The sequence below is a fragment of the Portunus trituberculatus genome, chromosome 42, assembly GCF_017591435.1.
Source record: "Portunus trituberculatus isolate SZX2019 chromosome 42, ASM1759143v1, whole genome shotgun sequence".
In the NCBI taxonomy this organism is placed as follows: domain Eukaryota; kingdom Metazoa; phylum Arthropoda; class Malacostraca; order Decapoda; family Portunidae; genus Portunus; species Portunus trituberculatus.
Window position 1 is genome coordinate 340,523 of NC_059296.1, and position 23,491 is coordinate 364,013.

Below are 23,491 nucleotides of genomic sequence, written 5' to 3' on the forward strand. Positions count from 1 at the left end.
GACGTCACCGCTTAGAGCCCTCGGCCCCACCGCCTCGAGAATAGTGGTGACGCTCCTGCTGCTCCGCCCCACGTAATCTTACCCCCGCACCCTCCTTTGCCACTACCACCAGCACTACCACGTTCGCCGCGTCATGTTCCCTCATTTTCGGTGCGCACGGTAGTTTCTCTCTCTCTCTCTCTCTCTCTCTCTCTCTCTCTCTCTCTCCAGCAGCATAAGGTGTGCCTGTCTGGCTGTGTAAATCATTGGGTTGCCTCGCACTCTTGTGTTAGACAGGATTTATTTTTTTTCTTTAGCATAACCATTCGCCACTCTTATCCCTTTCCATAATTCAATGTTGAGAGAGAGAGAGAGAGAGAGAGAGAGAGAGAGAGAGAGAGAGAGAGAGAGAGAGAATATTTACAGCAGCAGCTCATCCTAAAGACTCAAATACCCACTCAAGGATTATGAAAGGAAATGATGAGCAACAATATGTCACGTGATCTCTCTCTCTCTCTCTCTCTCTCTCTCTCTCTCTCTCTCTCTCCACAAACACACACATAAACACACACTAGGCAACAATGCATTTCTGTACACTGTCGTTTAGCAAAAAAAAAAAAAAAAAAAAAAAAAAAAAATATATGACTGGGGTTCAAATAGATAGTCAAATGAGAAAATACGACAGCTATACAGTCTCACTGTCACTAAGAAGAAACACAACACAATCTGTAAACAATAATCAGGACACTGATCATGGTTAAGTCACAAGTACTGTTGTTAGATCTGTCTCAAAGCATACAAGTGGGAAGTAGATGCACTACAATGTCCTATAAAGAGCATATGTCCACAAATTGTCTCATTGAAAGTGCATGAAAAGAGAGGTATATTTTTCTTTTTATAGTACGAAAGTTCCTTCCTCTACCAACAAGCCAACATTTCACAGCTCCTCCCTCAAAATTACATAACTCCATTCCCACAAATAAGAGTTCATTTTCTGCCCCACAAACCAATATTGTAAAACTCCCTCCCCAAAAACAAGAGTTCATTTCCCTCCCAGCAAAACATAATTTCATTATATCTGCTTGTGTTAATTACAAGCTTTCACCTCATGTCATTCATAGCTTTCACTTTGAGTCACAAACCAGTTTTCACTGTGTCACTACAAAGTTGAAATATAAAAAGAATTTACTATCATATGTGAGCACATAAACACAAATTCTATTAACAAATAATGACTGAAAATAGAATTACAACTTAAACATTATGCAAGTTCACTTCAGACAAACACCAAGACCTAAGTCATCAATATATAGAGGGACAGGAAAGGAAAGAACAGGAGTCAGTAGTGATGCATGATGGCTAAGAGCACCTTCTAGTAGACCTGTCACCTGGCAGCTGACTCAGTGGCTTTTTCACAATCTCCACTTGAAATTTTTCATCAATGCATATGTGTTCTCCATCACCACAGCTCCCTCCACTGGCGTGTGCCCAGTCAACTGGAACACTGTGACACACCCCTACACGATCCAGGTGAATGCATCTGGCTTACTGCTGGATTAAGGTCATCCTTACTTCCTGTCTTGACATCAAGTAAAGTAATGAATCTTAGAGCAGGAGAGTGCTGGGTAAACAATCAATAGTGACAAAATTCTACTTCAGACATGGTGATCATGGTGGCTTGATTTAAGTGATATGTTCCTTGAGTATTCTGCCTCGGTTTGACACTGACAGCTCCTCTTCAGTCACTTAACCCTTGAAATCAACTTCTCAGGACATAAGCCACTTCACCTTATATGCTTTTGTAAAATATCAACATAAAGAGAACTTGTCATTATGTTCCATAAGTCCCAAATTATCTTCTTCTATCACTGGTATCAAGACTGTACAGTGTAGGAAGTTACTCATTCCACATTCCAGTAGTAAGACTTGGCCAGTGGATTAACGAAAGAAGCACTGGTGGTATTGTTTGGGTCATGCTACAATGACAACAATCACCCTGTGTACTATGTGAACTGCCTATACTGCTGAACCAGCCACCAAGATGAGGTCCTTAAAATATACACGCAATTGGTACTCACATCCCCAGCTCGTCCTTTCAGCCACTCCAGCAGGAAGTTCCTTGTTTCCTCAGGGATCTCCTCTGCTTCTCCTTCATCCTATAAGTATGTTGCAAACAACACAAAATTCTATAAAATACTGCCCATGTAAAATGCACTGTAAAATCACTTGCATTTGGTTTGCTTCATTCTTGCTTAACCACAATACTATTGCAAGTACGCAAGAAATACTACATAACATTACAGTTAAATATCAACACTCATGTTAATTCTTCCTAATCAATCAAATTTAAATATAGAAAAAAAATAAATAAATAAAATCAACAGAACATCAGTGTGCACACTAAACTCTCACCTGCGACATCAGTATGGCTTGTCGCAGCTTTTCTGTTGCCTCTAACACACCCAAGCTGGGAGACATGCTGCGGTCAGGCAGACTGGCCAACTCCAACTGTGTACCTAGAATAATGAGGGAGTGTTTTAATTTTCTGCACATATTGTGTAGCCCATATTGTTGTGATGTAGTACACTGATTAACAGAGCCGTCAAGCTGAATACTGGGACAGACAATCACTTTACAGCTGTTTCCCACACTTAACATCACACAGTGGAGGCACAAAACAATGATGAAGTACATACAAACTCTTCCCAAAATGAACAAGATGTAGCCATGAAAGCAGAAATAAAACTTTGAATACAACTTGCCTTCTTTGTAAATACAAGGTAGCATAATGTAAAGTGTCCTTCCCTGCAGAATGCATTCAAGAAAAAAAATCATAAAACATTACAAGAACACATGAAATAGGATATTCCTAAATCAATAAGCTTCTTAAGTGTTTTTATTTTGTTTTAAAGTGAAATGTATTTATTATCTATAATGCACTTTTTAAAAACTTTCAAATACATTTTAACTATATTCAGTTATGTAAAAAAGAAATCCCAATGATCAGTAAATATACTAAACCTAAAAATTTCTTGCAATAAATGAGTTTCTTTAAAGTTTACATACAATTCAATAAGTGAATATTTAAAGAAGAAGAACACTGATATAAAAATAATATATCAGTTAGAACAGTTAATTTTTTTTATTTAAAGTATCTTAATTATGTTTTTGAGTTAAAACTTTGATCACGTAAGCAGCACACATAATAAACATCACTCACCTTAAAATAAAACAAGCATAATTAAAAACATTTACTTCTTTAACTGACAGTTACATTCTTTTTCTATCAAGATTCCTTTTCTACAAATGCTTATTGAATTGTCTGTAAACTTAGAGAAAATTTTTACCACAAAAATTGTTCAACTTTCTGTACAGGTCCGGGTCCTGTGTTCAAAATCCAGAAAAAAAAAAATTTCCAAATATTTTCTGTCCGATTATTAAAATATGTTTGTTATTTAAAGAAGAACCAATACACGTTTACAATTATAAAGTATTTTTTGAGCTCCTATGAATAAAGAAAAGATCATAAACAGTAAAAAATTTCAACTTTCATTGCTTTTTATATCAATACTCTTTTTCTTCAAATACTACTGTAATTGAACTGTCTGTGAATTTACAGAAAAACCTTTTATTACAATTTCTTTCAAACTGAAAAAGATTCATTTAAGATATTTTTGCCTAATCATTAGAATAATTCTTTATTGAAAGAAGAGTCCCTATGTATTGTTATAAAGTATTTTAAAGTTCGTAGGAATGCAGCATAGCTAATAACAGTTTTCACTATATAATGAAATGAAGATACTTCAAACTCTTTTCAACTGATACATATTCTTTTATCAATATTTCTTTTAAATACTAATTGATTAGTCTGTGAACATAGAGAGAAATCTTTAATTACAATTTTTTTCATTTAGATCTACATTAAAAAAAAATGATAAAAATTTCACTTAAAATACTTTTTTTCTAATTAACATATGTCCTCTATTCAAAGAAGAACCACTTTTCTGTCATTAAGGAGTGACATACACGTGTAAATGTGTCACTTCAAAATGCCTGATTACATTGTTGTCACAAATAAGAACCAACTATCCAAGCCTCTGATAGTCTAGACATCTATGTGATTTTCTACACATGTCTAGCTATTTCCAAGATATATGCTGTGTAATTAACTTACCTGCTATGATGCCATCCATTTGTTGCAGGGCAGCTTCAAGCATTTTAGAAGCTTCCACATTTGGAGGTAGAAGCTGGGCACTCATTGTGCTGGTTTAAATATTATGAGGACCTTGTGGATTTTTCAAAAGCCTGAGTGTTTTTAATTATAGTAAACACCTGAATAAGGATTCTTCACTTTTTTACAAAAGCTGCTTCAGAATGGGTTTGGTTTGTAAAGGATCATACAAACTGCTTGCTCATTTTCTTCCAAATTACACCTTTCAGCTCCTGTAATAAAACAAAAACTTAATTCACGTACACAAAATCATCAGTCAAACTGTTTCCTGCTAAGCAAATCAAACAAATAACATATGACAGTTTCAAGAACAGCTACAAGGAAACAATGAAAGGTGATAGTGACCAGACATATGTCACACACCCCAGCTTGAGCTGCCCAGTGTTAGGGAGGTTGAACTGATTTCCTCCATTGCATTAGTTAGCAGCTTCTTCTCGACTAATACAATGGTAGGCACTGTGTGTGTGTGTGTGTGTGTGTGTGTGTGTGTGTGTGTGTGTGTGTGTGTGTGTGTGTGTGTGTGTGTGTGTGTGTGTGTGTGTGTGTGTGTGTGTGTGTGTGTGTGTGTGTATATATATATATATATATATATATATATATATATATATATATATATATATATATATATATATATATATATATATATATATATATATATATATATATATATATATTCCCCACAATTGAAAGGTCAAAATGTAAGCAATAGCATTTTCAAAGCCACACAAATAACAGCATGCAGCAGCTTGTACACACCAGTACTGTTACACACACCACACTAAGCATTTTGACTATACACTCATGAAAGCTTAAAAGAAATTATGAATGCCACACAGCTGATGTAATGTGCACCATGACCAATGAAGCTCATTCACTGGATGGCACATACACGTTCTGCTGCATCACAGAGCTGTTGCTGCTAAACCCCCTAATTCAAATATGTTCATCTGTGTGCTTGTGTTATGGTGACGCAGATAAGATGAAACTACCCAGTAAGGCAACAAGGCCATGGGTCACACCACATACTTGATATTACTACACTAACTCAACCAAGATATTTATTACAGAATATCAGGTTCAATAAATTAACACCCAAGACCTTAAAAATTAACCTTTTACCTATTAAGTGTAATTATGAAGTCATTACATGTATTGCTTCAGTACTAGTCTCCCAACACACAGAGGAAACTGTGGCTGGCCAACATGACCACTGATAGATCCTGCTGATTTAAATCACACCCACTTGTGAAAATGGCATTCATCAAGAGAGATTGAAGTATAATTACAGCCATCCTTTCTTTTCCTGCCACACATTTCACATCATGTTGATGTCTTTCTGTGCTGTAAGTACCTAACTGCCATAATGAGTGGCAAGTAACATCTACTGTCACATGCCTATAATCAGTGGAGGACATTTTCAACTAAACCTAAAACCACCAAAGCCCCTGGTAGAATTATCAGAATAGACCATAAATGTCATCTTGATTCTCTGCCACAAAATCATCTGCCTAAATGCTCATAACCTTCATGATGTAACTTGTATATAACCTTACATCCTAACAATAACGGGAGAGGATCTGTCCATCCCTTGCTTCCGACACTGGTGATCAAGTGTTAGGCAGACCATCAGTTCAATTTATTACTCATACTAAAAGGGAAGCTAAACACTTAGTCAATGGAGAAGGAACCATAGCTACTTCATATGCTTAGGTCCAGCACATAGGTGGCACTATACACTTATCCCATGTTTAGTAATGGATATTGGATCCACCTTTGTACACTGACAGTGGTTCTATACCTTCAATTACTATTATGAATTTCTGCACTTACATATTGAGATACACAATAACATATCAAGTCTACCAGTAACATAAATCACACTATATGCACCTAAAACTTTTACAATTTTACCAAGGTGTCGTTTGTGGCTGGTCCACAAGACTGTCCCTTTCCACCAAGGAGCAATGGGGCTAAGAATGTGAATAATGTGTAGAGAAGAGTGCAGTGTTTCATTCTAGGCCATCCTGCAATTACCAGCCTAGCATATTGATAGATAGGCAGATAGCTGTTTGTGGCACCATAAGATCATACAATTTGGTGTACATTTTGTCTCCTCTATTTCATTAAATTCATCAGGCAGTGTCTGGAAGAATGCCATACCATATATGTAACTCATAAGTTGGGCATGAGCAAAGCCTAAGTGTTCTGGGGTAAAGAATAAGGATACATCATTACGTATCCACATATTCTCATGCCATTCTAGCGCACACCCAAGGAACTCTCTCTGTCAGACATTGCTTCCTGGCTGTGGTTCACAAGAGAAACTAGACAAATATAGCTATATAAGAGACCTCAACACAATCAACAGTACCATAAAATAAAGGTGTGTGTGTGTGTATTTCCATGACTTCAATAAGAAAACTAAACCAACAACAGCATGTACTGACAGTAAATCTTCATAACAAAGCCTACCAATTTCATGTGAAAAACATTCTTTTTTCAGTCCAAATGAAACAATTATTTACGAAGTGGATATGTGTCATTCACTGATAACTTATCTCCAAGAACTACAGTGTCTGGACTGTGACTAAATAACCTGCTCATCTGGCCTTGTCACCTTCTAATATGATCCAGCAACCACTCCAGACTCGCCGCGGTGAGCTGTGTTATGTTAGCACCTTTGTACCTGAGAGGTGCCTCGCCCCCAGCCAGCGCCTACCTCAGTGGTGCCCCACGGCCTCCTGGCGCCCAGCACCCCACTGCTCTATTTACTAAACACCTTAACCCACGAGTCACTTTACAAACCTTAGTTTTCAGTAAATAACCGAATTTGATAGAACCCCGAGGGACGTAGCCCGCATCAAAGCCCTGCTAAGAGAGCCAACCCAGTGTCCACCGGAAGAGATTTGTAAACAAACATTTCTTAAAAATCACTAAATTATATTTATTTTTAGTCTTCTTATTCTCGTTTATAATACACGATGAATAATTCTATTTTATTAATTTTTGATGGTCAATCTAACGTATTTGTTATTATTACTTATAAAATCCTGAATGTCATTAATAAAGAAATGCGAGCCAACTGTTGCATATTTCCACAAACATCACACACCAAACATACATATATAACCACAAGCATGACCAGTATCAACAAAACATAACAAATAATTCAATAATTTACACCATTATGAAGTTCTTAGTAATAAAGGTGGTATAACTATGGATGGGGGGTGTCGGGGTGGGGGAGCAAGGGCCACCGGCAGAGAGAACGGGCCTTGTATAGACGCTGCCTGGCCATTGTGTGCTGGCCCGCATGAGTAAACAATACGGAGGTTAGGTTACGCAGGGTTGTTAAATGAATTATGTGGTGCTCACCTCCCTAATGAAGTGACGACTTTCTGGTACTGTTTCAGTGAATGTTTGGGGATAGAATTATACATTCAGAAACTTCACATCTCATCTCTTGCTAAAACAGCTTCTATGAAGTTAGGTGTTCTGCGGCGCCGTCTCCACCTTTTTTTTTTTTTTTTTTTTTCGCCCCTCCAACTGCTAACTCTATACAAGGGCCTTATCCGTCTTTGTATGGAGTACTCTTCGCATGTTGGGGGGAAGGGGTTCCACTCATACAACTTTTGGGGTGGAATCAAAAGCTTTTCGTCTCATCAACTCCCCTCGTCTGACTGACTGTCTTTTGCCTCTTTCTCACCGCCGAAATGTTGCACCTCTTTCTATCTTTTATCGCTAGTGTCATGCTAACTGCTCTATTGATCTTGCTAACTGCATGCCTTCCTTGCTCCTGCGGACTCGTTGCACAAGGCTTTCTTCTTCCTCTCGTTCCTATTCTGTCCAACTCTTTAATACAAGAGTTAACCAGTACTCTCAATCATTCATACCTTTTACAGTAAACTCTGGAACTCCCTGCCTGCTTCTATCTTTTCAACTTCCTTCCACGTGACTTCTTTTAAGAGGGAGGTTTCAAGACATTAGTCTCTGGCTTTTAGCTAACTCTTTCAAATCTTAGGAAACTTGCAGTTCCAGTGGGCCTTTTTTTTTTTTTTATTTTGTTGCCCTTGGCGGTTTTCCCTCTTGCGTAATATATATATATATATATATATATATATATATATATATATATATATATATATATATATATATATATATATATATATATATATATATATATATATATATGATTCTTTAAACACTTACGAGACAGCGTCTACTAATGAAAGAACATAAGAAATAACAGGTCTTTGCCTCGACTAGGTAGAGCCGCCTTCCTGTCTCACATCCAACAAAAGGCGCCTGTCTGCTGTAGATAGTGTAAAGGCGGGTTCAAACGTGTCAATATGCGACTGAAATTGCAAGTCGCTAGAAGTATCGACTGACCCCTTCTAGTCGGAACACGTTCACACATAGCAACTGGGAAGTATCACGTGGTTGGCGGGAAGTGAGTGTAAACAAACAACTACTCAACAAGATGTCTTCCTCTGGTGACGATGACGATTACGATCCAATAAAATATCACAAGTATTCAGTCCTCACCTCCAACAACAAACTGCATAGAGGGAAAACAGTCATCGAAGAGTGGCAACTGTCTCATCGAACACCTTTTTGAGTAAGCTTTTTTTGCTGTAGAATTCACTTTTAGGGTCCCAGATGTGCTCTTTTACCCTCATCAACTTCATATCGTCTTCCCTACATCGTCACCACATTTTCAAACCTCCGTGACGTCACGACGTCAACAAAGTCACAAATCGACTGAACAAGACCAACTTGTTGGTATTGTTTTGTGACTTGTTTTCCAGTCGCTAGGCACCGATATTCGGTCGGAAACTCTACCGACTTGCAATTTTAGTCGCAAATTGAAACGTGTGACCCACCTTAGGGATGGTTCCTCGAGAAAATTTCATCGTATTTTAAAAGTTGAAATACTATCGGAAGGTTTGCTACCTTACCTATAATGCAAAGGTTCTTATTGTTTGTGTACGTTTTTTTTTTTTTTTTTTTCTTATTTAAAGTGCATAACCATCTATAAATTGTCACTAAAACCATGAAATCTCCTCTGAAAACAACAATAGATTCCAATGAATCAAGATGTTTGGAAATGCGTCGATCATTTTTTTTATAGTATTATTGGGAAAACGTTAGAAGTTACATTTGGAAAGTCTACTAAAAATAAATAAACAATGTAATTTATTATTAATAAAAACGTATTTCTTGGCGCCATGGCATGCACATACGTATATAATAGGAGCTAACGTAGCGAGGCTGCGACCACCGCGGAGGACTGACTGACCGATTGTTGCTATCACAGCTCATGAAAGAGAAACACCTAAACACACTTTTATTATTATCTCGTATTGTTGCAATCGGTTATGAGTTAGTAAGATAGAAGGATGGTCGTCTTTTTCATTATTTTATAATGTGTGGCTATTTTTTATGTATGGCTGGTTTCAGTGCATTGCGAATAACCAACATGAGAAATGTACAACAGTGAAGCTTGCGTTTTGTCATCTTAGGTATGGAGGTGTAGTTAATGCCAGGACAATGCTCGTGACAACAGTGATAAAGAATAGAAAGGAACGCAGTATTGGTGGAGATAACCAACATGACTTGTGAGGGGAACTCCAATTCCCTCCCCCCCTCTCCAACAACCCTTCAACTCAAGAGGTGTGGGCATTGTGGCCGAGGACAAATATCTCTCAAGCAGATCGTCGTGAAGGTGTATGTAGTAACTGTCAAAGTCAGTTGAAGTTAGTTAAGGCTTTACAGAACATGTTTGAAAATCAATGTAGGTCATGCAACTTTAGTTTCAAGCCCAAGATGTGGGGTGTTCAGCATGGCAAGATACTGGAGCTAAAAGCAATTTAGGGATAAATCAGGTGAAAGGCATTTGTCTGAGAATCACTTACCTCTATGAAAGGAAGGAAATATAGGCTGTACAGCCGTGGAAACGTGCGTCACATGTGCGATTTACAATAGCTAATTGTACTATCACTAGAAGAGCAAGAACAATTCTTCATTGACTAAGAAATAACATCAGGAAAGGAACCATGTAGATGAAGGACAAGGTTATAAGTTATCCAGGACCTAATCTGCGGAAGTAATGATAGTCAATCCTATAGTTTAAAACAACATTATTTAAGATTCACGTCGCATCCATTGAAGACACCTTCTGCCTTCCTATTTTTTTTTCTAGAACATGTCACAGCCGCAGCCTTCAAGGGAGAACACGACCACCGTGTACTCGTTCTTCTTTGTTTCGTTTTTTGCTCTTCTGTTCCTTTCTTGCAATGTGTGTATGTGTGTGTGTGTGTGTGTTTCACTGTTTGATCTGTTGCAGTCTGACGAGACAGCCAGACGTTACCCTACGGAACGAGCTCAGAGCTCATTATTTCCGATCTTTGGATAGGCCTGAGACCAGGCACACACCACACACCGGGACAACAAGGTCACAACTCCTCGATTTACATTCCGTACCTACTCACTGCTAGGTGAACAGGGTCTACACGTGAAAGGAGACACACCCAAATATCTCCACCCGGCCGGAGAATCGAACCCCGGTCCTCTGGCTTGTGAAGCCAGCGCTCTAACCACTGAGCTACCGGCGTGTGTGTGTGTGTGTGTGTGTGTGTGTTTCACTGTTTGATCTGCTGCAGTCTCTGACGAGACAGCCAAATGTTATCCTACGGAACGAGCTCAGAGCTCATTATTTCCGATCTTCGGATAGGCCTGAGACCAGGCACACACCACACACCGGGACAACAAGGTCACAACTCCTCGATTTACATCCCGTACCTACTCACTGCTAGGTGAACAGGGGCTACACGTGAAAGGAGACACACCCAAATATCTCCACCCGGCCGGGGAATCGAACCCCGGTCCTCTGGCTTGTGAAGTCACCGCTCTAACCACTGAGCTACCGGGCGTGTGTGTGTGTGTGTGGCTATGCTTTTCAAGTCTTTCTTTTTTTCTTTTTAGTAAAAGATGAATATACTGTATTTTTTTTTTTTTTTTTTAAGCTATATTAACGATATAAATACAGCTGACGTGAGTTCCTCGGTGCGCCCCTGACCAGGTAGCCAAGGTCATCACTTACTGCGTTGTGAATAATGTATCGATAGGCTCATCGAATCGAAGCATCAGTATTCTGCGTCCAGATGAAGAGAATTAGGTTGAGGGTGTATGGACTCTCTTAGCTGGGTTGGTATTAGGTAGGATATCAAAGTGAACAGGGGATACCCGAATTCGGTACGATCATACGATAATAAACAAACGCGGTCAAATGTTGTAGGTATGCTACACTAAGAGAATAGGTGGCTGAAGCTGCCAAACTTCAGGAAATTATTCTCTCTCTCTCTCTCTCTCTCTCTCTCTCTCTCTCTCTCTCTCTCTCTCTCTCTCTCTCTCTCTCTCTTTCCTTTACAAAACGATGATATTAAATTGAAATGTTATATACTATATTTCATCTCACCTGTCGCGTGACAAACGCACTGGGATGGCAGTAAAGATGCTTTATAAAAGAAGAACTCACTTAAAGCTAATGGAAGTCGGGTGCAAATGCTCCCCAGACTTAATGAAATACGGCACACACACTCTCCGTAGACTTTTACCTCTAGGAAATAGCGAAAACATTCATAACAAATCCTTCGCTTGCATGCACGTCCAGATCCGCTCTGATTAAAACTTCGTCAATGCGAAGCCACTCTTTTCTTTTACCTCATTATAATAATTTTTACGATGTTTTGAAAGACAGATAAAATAGAAAGACGGGCAAATTAATACTGGCGAATATATGAACTCTGGACCTTTTGAATGCATTTTTCACTTCTTGATGACTGGGAAAGCAGATACTATATTCTATATTCATGATTTTGAAGATGTGGGTAAATTTCCTTCATAAAAAAAAGAAAAAATTATATCAACCATTACTGCTTATTCAAACGAGCAATGTTTGTGTGTTATTCACCACGGTCGTCTGCTGGTCATCCAGCCAGTCTTTTTCCTACGGAGAGAGCTCAGAGCTTGTAGTGACCGATCATCAGATAGGACTGAGACCACACCACACTCCACACACCGGGAAAGCGAGGCCACAACCCCTCGAGTTACATCCCGTACCTATTTACTGCTAAGTGAACAGGGGCTACACATTAGGAGGCTTGCCCATTTGCCTCGCCGCTTTCCGGGACTAGAACCCGGACCCTCTCGATTGTGAGTCAAGCGTGCTGACCACTGCACTAAAGGCGGTGTCACACTAGCACTTTTTCCGTCGATTAATGCGATTTCCGTCGATTTTTCAACGTTCCGCATGAACTTATCGTATGAATTTGTCAGACGATAGGGATCGTTTCCGTCTGCAAATTTTCCGCCTTTGTTTACGTACCAAGACCAAGACCACAAGACTTGCCGCGTCTCCTCAACCTGCTTCTACGTGCATTGGTTCTACCACTAAGCATGAACGCATCCATGCACGCTTTTTGGCTTGTTTAGCTCTTCTAAGTTTCGTAATACACAGTATTACGTTCAGAGCAGCGTATCTTTGCCGCAGCGTGGCCTCCATGTTTGTGTTTACATTGTGTTGGCGGGAAGTGACGACGGAAACTGACGACGAAACACCGTTTGTGTGTGACAGGCCGCAGCCAAAATATTGTCGATTTTCTGAAAAAAGACGGAAAAAGTAGACGGAAAAAGTGACACCGCCTTAAGCGGTGTGTGTACAACAGTATGATTCACCTCGGTCGCCTGCTTCCTGGGACTCGAACCCGGGCCCTCTCTGTTGTGAGCCGAGCTTGCTAACCACTACACTACGCGGTGTGTGATTCACCTCGGTCGTCTGCTGATCACCCAGCCAGTCTTCCTCATTAAGGAGCGAGCTCAGAGCTCATAGACCGATCTTCGGGTAGACCTGAGACCACATAACACACTCCACACACCGGGAAAGCGAGGCCACAACCCCTCGAGTTACATCCCGTACCTATTTACTGCTACGTGAACAGAGGCTACACATTAAGAGACTTCCCATTTGCCTCGCCGCTTACCGGGATTCGAACCCGGCCCTCTTGATTGTGAATAGAGCGTGCTAACCACTACACTGCGCGGTGTAGTGGTGATGCATCTGTGTGTGTGTGTGTGTGTGTGTGTGTGTGTGTGTGTGTGTGTGTGTGTGGTGAGCGCATATACAAATACATCAATAAGTGATGATTTATGCCCAATTACGTGAAGAGAATACAACAGCAACAGCAATAACAATAAACACCCAGGAGTCTCGGTCCACATGTTCACAAAATTCAATATCCAATACCGAATTTCGAGTTGCAACATTACATTTTTCCTTGCCTCTTTTTTTATCACGTGACGCATGCAGCAGAGTATCTGTAAACATAGCGATGATATAAAAGAAAAAAATGTCACTGTAAAAGCCCAGCGTAGTAAGGACGCAATGACCTCCACGATATGTAGGAACCAATAATGTTACACCAGCTCCTTGTACACTGTCCCCTTATCAATGCCGCCCGACCCGCCCCACCAATGGGCAAGGCTTCGACTCTCTTTATCTTGTTTGTGTTCACGTAACCTCTTGCTACCTCTTCAACAAGATAACAAGGAATACTCAACAAGAAACAGTATATCCGACACATTCTGGGAGTAATCAGATTCCTTTAAAGCAAGATTGGTCCCCATTATCACAAAGTCAGTGATTAGATTAGTGTAACTGAGAATTGGGTATGCGTGTTGTGTAACTGCAACAGTATGAATAATAACACTGAAATAATAGTGTAATAAATAATGAGATAATGAAGACAATAATGACAACGATAATAACGGTAATAATTGTAATAATAATGATAATAATAATAATAATAATAATAATAATAATAATAATAATAATAATAAGAAGAAGAAGAAGAAGAAGAAGAAGAAGAAGAAGAAGAAGAAAAAAAATAAGAATAAGGATAACAATAACAAAAATAATAATGATGATGACAATAACAATAAAAAAAATTAATAATAATAATAATAATAATAATAATAATAATAATAATAATAATAATAATAATAATAATAATAATAATGAGAATTATAATGAGAACGATAATAATGGGAATGACGATGATACTAATAATAATTATAACAATAATAATAATAATGATAATAATAATAATAATAATAATAATAATAATAATAATAATAATAATAATAATAATAATAATAATAGCAATACCAATGATAATATTGAACCTCATGACACCCTATTTAAGTAATAATAATGATGATAACTAACATGAACTTCACGATAGCGACACCTTTATTCACTCGCTCACCTATCCATCTGACTTATATCCATTCATTTAATAACGTGAAAGTGCCAATGATTTTCGTGTTGCTGCGTTACTGCACCAAATTGCATTAAAGGGAGGGTACCTTTTCCTTCCCGCCCCACAGAGGTAGGCAGAGATAGGCGCCTCATTTCACCTCGACCAATGAAGAGAGTCGGAGTACTTTAAACAGAAGGGGTAGATGGTTGAGTACTATTCCAAAGATGCAAGTCTCCCTCAGTGGGCCGACCGATTGCTTGGGGCTCCTTGCGTGACTAATGAGCAGGTTCAATTATAACTGCTGTGAAAGAAAGAAAACACACACCATGAACCACTCCTCTGAAACACATCTTTTTCTCTATTCCACTACTTTTAAAAGCTCTAAGGGAGCTTTTACGAGTTTTTAAGGATAGTTTTATTGTTTTAGTGACATATTAAGAAGACTTACACATTATCATAAGAAAATACGCTCTTGAGAACCCGTCTAATATTTTTGTAGTCTTTGAAAATACTAGTCGTTGTGAAAGAACAACGCATTTCTAAATATGGGCTTCAGTCTGGCTTCATTGTCGTTATCACAGGCAGACTTCGTGAAATGACAGAACACCAAGGTCATCCTTGGTACACTGGCACTTAACGCATCAACTGCACGACACAGTAGCGTGTGCACACCATGCGTGCGCAGAAACATAAACATGCTGCGCGCGCAAGTACTAGTGCACACACACACACACACACACACACACACACACACACACACAGATAAACAAAGAATGTGAAGATAAACCTCAAAATAAAATTATTGTTCAGGTCAACATCATGATATGAAAAAAAATAAATAAATAATAAGACATGATTTGAACAAGAAGAGAACAGCAGCAGCAGCAGCAGCAGAAACAACAACAACAACAACAACAACAACAACAACAACAATGTATAGAAAATACGAACGAATGTTAGGTTTAAGAAGATGAAAAAAATTAACATTACTAGTGATAAAGGCAAGAAATAACAGATGGAGAGGGAAGTATCCCCAGAGAGAGAGAGAGAGAGAGAGAGAGAGAGAGAGAGTTACACTATAGCAATAGTTTCCTTCACGCTTCGCCTCAACTTGTATACAGAATGGTGAGCTGAATATTACAACAGAACCAGCGGCATCCTATCCCTGCTATAAAATCATAAAATTGTGGGCGTATACTCCAAATGACTCAGCACGTATTATATTAATATTTCTGTGTGGAACAGCGCCAAATGACTCCACAGGTGTGCTAAGAAACTATCTGCGAAACCCTGACTCCACGAAATGTGTGTGGCGAAATGACTCCACAGTGTGGGCGAAATGACCTGTGGGCGAAATGACTCCACGGTGTGGGCGAAATGACTCCACAGTGTGGGATCAGGAAATCACCCCGACCTTGTGGGCGAAATGACTCACCTATATAAATGGGTGAGTGGATCTGCTCTTCCTAGGCGAAATGACAACTTTGTTTTTCCTTACATCGCTGGGCGAAAGGTGACATATTTTCTGAAGCAAGCACTAAACCTTCATCTTTCTCACTTTCAAATGTCTCTATGCACGAATACTACTCGCTCCAAGGAGTGAACTTCATGTCTACAAACAGAACTGTTGATACCAAAAGGTTCGCAACAAACATGAGGGCATGGGAGACGTAACAGGTGGAGGGATACTCTGATGCAGATTTTTGCTCGAAACATTTTGTAGAATATGACAGGACCTCCCTGTGCGGCTATATATCAAATCAATATCGCCCACAATATTAGTATTATCCCCTGAATAAGCGTTGAATCTTCTCACATTCACGTAGGATCTATATGTTTTTAGCTTTATGTGCAAACCCGTTAAGACCTTCGAACTTTGTGATGAGAGTGCATCCGTACACAGTGCAAATTTTACTTAACGCTCTCAGTACTATGCCGCGTTTTCATATTCAATTTGGTTAATATTTGGTGGTTTTATACAGCACAGAAACTTATGTGGGGATTAGAATATAGACTCTGGCCATTAATCTTTTGTCTTTTAACCTCCTTAGACCGTTCCTAATGCATATAAAATCGTCTAATCACAACCCAAAATTAAGGTAAAAATATATCTCAGTATTGAAGAGGTTAAGAAAGGCACAGACTCACAAAAATAGGGAACTACTTCTCAAATCTGGACTGCGAGGCGTACAAGGAGAGAAGAATAATATGCAAATAACATTAGCGTATTCGCCTGAAGGGTAGGTTTGGTTCAGTTCGTTAATTTCACTGCTAATTCTTTCATTGTGCACGTAGATCATAGTCTAGAAAAAAAAAATCATATACTACCCAGATAAGATGTAAAGTGTCAATTTGTGGAAACAATTAAGCTAAGTATATTTCCATAATTCGCCTAAACGTGTGTTTCTCGTGCAGGGTGCCCTGGGCCTGGGGCTGCTGCTGGCAATACTGGTGGCCTCCGTCAGCGCTGAGCCTCGTTACGCCAGACCAGGAGGTGAGTGAGTGAGGGATAGCCATGCAATTCTAGACCAAAACATTCATATCACTGAGCTGCAAGACATGGGTGGTGTTTGAGTGCGGCAGGGAGGGATAAATGGCTGTTTGAGTGTGGCAAGAAGGGATAAAGGGTGTGTTTGAGTCTGGGGGAGAAGTTCAAGAAGTAATTATTGCAACCACAAATATATGATAGAGATATATCGCAACACGTCGTGTATGAGAGAGAGAGAGAGAGAGAGAGAGAGAGAGAGAGAGAGAGAGAGAGAGAGAGAGAGAGAGTTAAAAATGAGAGGTTACTGAGTTACTGTGTGACGCAGATCACGAGCCTGTGGAGCACGTGCGGGCTTTGCCTGAGCGTCAGGGGCGCCGCGTCTGCTACTATGAGACATGGGCGTTGTACAGGCCAGACGAGGTGCATTACGACATCGAAAGCATCCCCGGAAATCTGTGCACGCATCTCATCTACACCTTCTGCGGTGTGTCCAACGTCACCTGGGAAGTCCTCATGCTGGATCCTGAGGTGAGTTTGCCGTTCTCTCTCTCTCTCTCTCTCTCTCTCTCTCTCTCTCTCTCTCTCTCTCTCTCTCTCTCTCTCTCATTCAGTTTTGCTCAAGCTCTAGAATATAAACCAAACAAAAAAACAAATAACCAAACAAATCAATGGATAAACAGATAATTCAATAAACAAATAATTTAATACATTGATAATTACATACACAAACAAAGTGGTGCACATAAGCACATCGGTGTCTGTGGCGGCCATGACACGGAGTCACTGTGTTCTTTTTTCCGCAGCTGGACATCAACGCTAACGGTTATCGCCGGTTTGTGGCCCTGAAGGAGAAGTTCCCTGACGTGAAGACCACAATTGCCGTGGGTGGGTGGGCCGAGGGAGGCAAGAAGTACTCCCAGATGGTGAGCGTCAAGGAGCGCCGAGACACCTTCATCAGGAGCGTTGTCCGTGAGTGTCGCAGGGACCCTTGTCCAAAACGTTTGGTGCTCTCCAATACTCTCCAATGGAGTACTTTCAAAGGCCACAGAGATGGTTGTTCTGGTTCTCAGGGGTGTTTTCCTCATTTATGATTCAAGATCCTTGTTTAACTACCTTTAGAATCATGGAGACATCCTTGAAAATCCTAATGACTTTCACTATAGCTAGTTGAAAATAGTCGAGATATATCATAAGACAGAAACGATTGGAAAAATGGTCTTCCTCATCTGAACCTTATCTAAACCACTGCACCATCACCACGTGTGTCATCGAGGCTAACAAATCCTTTCAGAGCTGCTCACGGAGTACGGCTTCGACGGCTTCGATCTGGATTGGGAGTATCCCGGAGCGACTGACCGCGGTGGTGCTTTTGCTGACAAAGACAACTTCCTGAAGCTTGTGAGTGTCGCGGCTGATTTATTTGTATGTGATAGAGCTTGCATTATCATAAAATTTATTATTACTTTATTAGCAGCATTAATGTTCCTTGTTAACAGCAATGACAGTCTTTATTATTACGTAACGTATGTTCATACAGCTGATTACAATACGGGATGACGGAAGCTGCCCTTTTCCCATCCCTCTGCACAAAAATATCCTCGCATTTGGTCACCATATTAATTACCTCTCTCTCTCTCTCTCTCTCTCTCTCTCTCTCTCTCTCTCTCTCTCTCTCGTGCAGGTGACAGAACTGCGCGAAGCCTTTGATTCCGTGGGTCTTGGCTGGGAGCTGACCGCTGCTGTGCCCGTCGCTAAATTCAGACTTCAGGAGGGTTACCACGTGCCCCAGCTTTGCAGGTAATGGATGGACCCACCAAACAGTTGACTCAGTGACTTTATCACAGAAGGTATAATTTTATGTGTCAAGATATGTTCCATTTTTATAAAGTTAGCCGAATAATGCGCTTCACTTCAATACTTGTGATCTGTAACTTCTGCGTGTGTGTTTTGCAGTCTACTGGATGCCATTCACCTCATGACCTACGATCTGCGAGGGAACTGGTGTGGCTTCGCTGATGTGCACTCCATGCTGTACAAGCGTCCTGGCCTTGACGAGTGGGCTTACGAGAAGCTGAATGATGTAAGGCCGTACTTCTCCTCCTCCTCCTCTACTCATATCTTTCCTCTCTCGTTCCCTACTTCTTTCCGCATACGATATGTGTCTGTTGAGTATTTAGATCATAAACTCCTGGTACTAGGAATGTCCTTCGGCACTACTTGAATAACACTAAAATCTTAGTTCTTAAGAATCAGTGGAGAGGCACACATGATGTATATCACTCACCTGGACACAAACCCATGTAGGTTACATTAAAGAAATCTGTACCCTTCAGAATGACGGTGTGCTGCTGTGGGAAGAGTTCGGATGCCCTCGCGACAAGCTGGTTCTGGGGACACCTTTCTACGGCCGCACCTACACACTGGGTAGCCCTGATAACACCGATCTACACGCTCCCATCAAGAAGTGGGAGGGCGGTGGAAAGCCAGGCCCCTACACCAACGCCACCGGCACCATGGCTTATTTCGAGGTGAATGTGACCACTTAACATATTCATTTTATGGTATACTGTATTTGTTTACACTCTTATAATGAAACGGTATTTCTCTTCAACTATTTCTCTCTTCTTTATGCAAATATCTTATGCCATTGTGATAAAGTCTTTTTGATCAAATTATCTAGCTTTCAGAGGTAGATTATACGAGACTATCATAGTTGTTAGTGGTATTCAGTGAGCTCAAGTATGTCGTACATCTCCAGATCTGCAAGATGATGCTGGATGACAATGGCTGGGTTGACCGCTACGACGACGTGGGCCTTGTTCCCTTCACACACAAGGGTAAGCTTCTACTCTCTGGCCTAAACTACATTTGGTGTTGTTTCTATCTTCTGTTTATCCTTCATTAGCCGCAGACGATCAGCTCCGTGGACTTGCTGGGAAGATCGCACAGCTTGCGCACCATAAGTTGATAGGACCGCTGTTCGCTCTAAGAAAATGACAAGACATCACAACTCTCATAGTAATGTAGTAATAGTATGAATGGTTTCAGAGAATGCGTATCTCTTCTACTACAAGTATAAGAATATAAACCATGATAGACAGGATCCGTAGATTTAAGTGAAATATGGCAGACGTCCTTCAAGATCACATTGAAATCCATTGATAACTTTCTCAAATATTCTGCAGATATGATAATAGTAATGATAAATAATAATAATAATAATAATAATAATAATAATAATAATAATAATAATGATAATAATAATAATAATAATAATAATAATAATAATAATGATAATAATAATAGTAATAATAATAATAATAATAATAATAATAATAATAATAATAATAATAATAATAATAATAATAATAATAATAATAATAATAATAATAATAATAATAATAATAATGATAATAATAATAATAATAATAATAATTATAATCCAGAAACATCACAGAGGATTAGTACAATTGCGTAATTAACTAATCAACACACTTGCATGTTAGACTGGTTCTTCTGCGCTATCAATAAGAGCATGCGTGTGTGCTTACAGAGGACCAGTGGGTTGGCTACGAGGACCCCGACAGCCTCAAGATCAAGATGGACTACGTGAAGGACATGAAGCTGCTGGGCGCCATGACCTGGGCCATTGACCAGGATGACTACCTTGGCTGGTGCAACAGAGGCAAGAACCCCATGATGACGTAAGTACATCACTGCTGCGGCTGGACAAGCTCACGCGGGAACTCATCTTATAGATAGACAATGCAGCACCATAACAGGTAGATTTCATGCAGGGTTCCTAAGCAGGCAGTATCATGCTGCTCATGACACCACAGCCTGCCTGACACTTGCGACACATTCTCTTATTGAATTAATCTATTAACTAATCTATTTATTTAATTTTTTCATGCGGGTGATATCATTCAGCGTATTGAAGGACAATAATATTTAAAATGTTTTTTTGCAGGATGTATAAACAGTACACTGTATTGATTTGTCTTTGTGCATTACAGTACCATGTACGAGGGACTGAAGGACTACATTGTGCCCCCAGCCCCCACCACCACCAGCACTACCATGGTGAGCACCACACTGCTGTGAGCCACACACTACTATGCGAACACACTTTCCACAGTTGTCGCAATCACTATTTTATTAGTTATCTAATTTTCAATGTTGCTTACCGTTACTTTTTTTTTTTTTTTTTTTTTTTTTTTTTTTACATAAATCGATCAGAGTATATACATCAGTTGGGATTATACTTCCAACGCCGTTTTGGAGTCATGAATACAGTTGTAGCTTTCTATGATGAAGACTTCGTTCTAAAAGACTATGCACAGCTACACCATGCATATAACCTCTGAGACTGGCAAGAGAATGTTATCCTAAGTGAGCGTAACAATTTCATCATTACAGAAAACGTGGTGGACGACGCCAACCACCAAGTCCACCACCACCACCACGCGGGATCCCAATCTTCCGACCACCACTCTGGGACCCATTGACTGTAATGTCGCCTCCTACTGGCCCCATGAGGACTGTGACAAGGTGAGCCTTAGTCAAGCCTGTACTGTTACTAGCTACCATCCTCCTCCTAACAATAGTTTTGACGCAAGCTTTTGATAACTAGCTACATATATTAATCACTACTTTTTAATTGCTTGATTGTTTCTCATTCCATTTATAAATGAAAATATCAAGCAGTGTTTCTTACTTTACTTTGCTCTTCTCAAGTATTTGTATATGTTTTCTTTTCTTCATTTTTATCCATTTATCAAGGTGATGGAGACACAAAATATATATTCATTTATTTATGTTTTTTTTTTCTTTTTGCCACACACAGTACTACTGGTGCTATGATGGCGTTCCACACCTTGAGCACTGCCCAGCAGGCACCTACTGGAGCCAGAGTGCCCAAATGTGTGACTGGGCCGCAAATGTTGACACTTCCAACTGCAACGTGCCTGCCAACGCTCCCAAACCCAAACACCACAGCGGCCCTCCTCCCCAGACCAAGCACATTCCTCCTAAGAAAGCCGCCGCTAAGCAAGTCCACCAACAGGCTAATGAGATCCCTCTTCCAAAACCCAAGAAAGAAGTCCCTACAGCAAAGGGAGCCAAAATCCCTCCTCTGATGAAGGCACTGCACAACATCCCCTAGATGCCGCGGCCGCCACATGCTTCCTCGCCGTCAGAGCTGGCATGTGGCCACCAGGACCGAATCTAATAACTCATTTCTGAATTAGTCATTTCGATTATACGCACTCATTATGTCTAATATGTAGCTATAGTTGTATACAAATATTTGGAATCAGTGAAGTGGAACCCGGTTGATGTATGTACAAGTTTATTATTTTTTTTCAATAATCATGTATTTTGAGAAGTCCTATTATTATCTATAGTAGCTATAAATTCAGCCTTTCAGTGTACGTGCTCAGTACCCCATACTCTTACTGAATCAAAATTATTAATTTCATCTAAATATTTACATTATAACCTTACTTCACTTGTCGACTTAAATGTCAGTGTAAATACTTTGCTTCAAACCTTTCTCTCAACGCGGTGTCTATCCACTATTATAAGCACAATGGTGATAAAACCTATTCTTCGACAAGAACGTAAGTGATCGTGTACACCACTCCGCACCGAGACACCTACTACAAGAACGTAAGTGATCACGTACACCACTCCGCACCGAGACACCTACTACAAGAACGTAAGTTATCACGTACACCACTCCGCACCGAGATACCTACTACAAGAACGTAAGTGATCACGTACACCACTCCGCACCGAGACACCTACTACAAGAACGTAAGTGATCACGTACACCACTCCGCACCGAGACACCTACTACAAGAACGTAAGTGATCACGTACACCACTCCGCACCGAGACACCTACTACAAGAACGTAAGTGATCACGTACACCACTCCGCACGAAGACACCTACTGCAAGAACCTAAGTGATAATTTTCGTAATACATTCGAAGGGAAAACAGACATCTCTTGGACTCTTTACACCGAGAACATTATGAACATTCGTGGCCTTGAAGGAAAATCCGAGATACCTACCAGAGCAGATTAGTGTAAGTACGTATGTCATAGAAGGAAGTATATACTACATGGCATCTTTTTTTTATATGTAAGCAGATCTTAAACAAAAACAAGAGAACAGAGCTGGGAGCGTTACTGGATATCGGGTATTCCGGTACCGCGCCTCCTGACCTCGAAACGCAGGTAGTCAGTACCTGTACTTCCGCACCTAAATTTTTTTTCCTACGGTAGGATACTGCACCTCCGCACCTCCGGTACCGTACCCAAACTATTAACGCGCCTGAAAAATCTTGTCCGCACCTCAAAAAATATAACAAAATACAAGGCAATAATACATCAGAGCTCCATATACATACATACATACATACATATATATATATATATATATATATATATATATATATATATATATATA

At 39.9% G+C, this 23,491-nt stretch overlaps 2 protein-coding genes across 3 annotated transcripts; one reads left to right on the forward strand and one right to left on the reverse strand.

Moving 5' to 3' along the window:
- Positions 1-634: 634 nt before the first annotated feature.
- Positions 635-7,140, reverse strand: LOC123517818 (liprin-beta-2-like). 2 transcript variants are annotated; one of them, XM_045278326.1, is made up of 5 exons: positions 7,016-7,140; positions 4,154-4,422; positions 2,392-2,495; positions 2,058-2,135; positions 635-1,554 (listed from the first exon to the last, which is right to left on the reverse strand). In XM_045278326.1, exons 2-5 carry the CDS (start codon positions 4,236-4,238, stop codon positions 1,525-1,527), a joined length of 297 nt encoding a protein of 98 aa, XP_045134261.1. In that variant the 5' UTR covers positions 4,239-4,422; positions 7,016-7,140; the 3' UTR covers positions 635-1,524. The 2 variants fall into 2 exon arrangements, with proteins under 2 accessions (XP_045134261.1, XP_045134260.1); XM_045278325.1 differs by having other exon boundaries at positions 635-1,558.
- An 8,766-nt stretch (positions 7,141-15,906) lies between these two features.
- LOC123517691 (endochitinase-like) lies at positions 15,907-22,496 on the forward strand. The gene is made up of 13 exons (XM_045278043.1): positions 15,907-15,946; positions 16,904-17,023; positions 17,343-17,545; positions 17,821-17,986; positions 18,309-18,415; positions 18,699-18,814; positions 18,971-19,097; positions 19,351-19,545; positions 19,776-19,854; positions 20,571-20,721; positions 21,034-21,100; positions 21,437-21,568; positions 21,864-22,496. Exons 1-13 carry the CDS (start codon positions 15,907-15,909, stop codon positions 22,179-22,181), a joined length of 1,821 nt encoding a protein of 606 aa, XP_045133978.1. The 3' UTR covers positions 22,182-22,496.
- Positions 22,497-23,491: the final 995 nt, after the last annotated feature.

Excerpts from the sequence above, each read along its gene's own strand:
- LOC123517818 (XM_045278325.1), bottom strand. The coding sequence starts at position 4,238 with ATGAGTGCCCAGCTTCTACCTCCAAATGTGGAAGCTTCTAAAATGCTT. Across the intron at positions 2,496-4,153 it reads AATGGATGGCATCATAGCAG|GTACACAGTTGGAGTTGGCC; the intron begins GTAAGTTAATTA and ends TCATTATTCTAG. Across the intron at positions 2,136-2,391 it reads AAGCCATACTGATGTCGCAG|GATGAAGGAGAAGCAGAGGA; the intron begins GTGAGAGTTTAG and ends ACATACTTATAG.
- LOC123517691 (XM_045278043.1), top strand. The coding sequence starts at position 15,907 with ATGACTCCACAGTGTGGGATCAGGAAATCACCCCGACCTT. Across the intron at positions 18,815-18,970 it reads CACGTGCCCCAGCTTTGCAG|TCTACTGGATGCCATTCACC; the intron begins GTAATGGATGGA and ends TGTGTTTTGCAG. Across the intron at positions 21,569-21,863 it reads CCCATGAGGACTGTGACAAG|TACTACTGGTGCTATGATGG; the intron begins GTGAGCCTTAGT and ends TGCCACACACAG.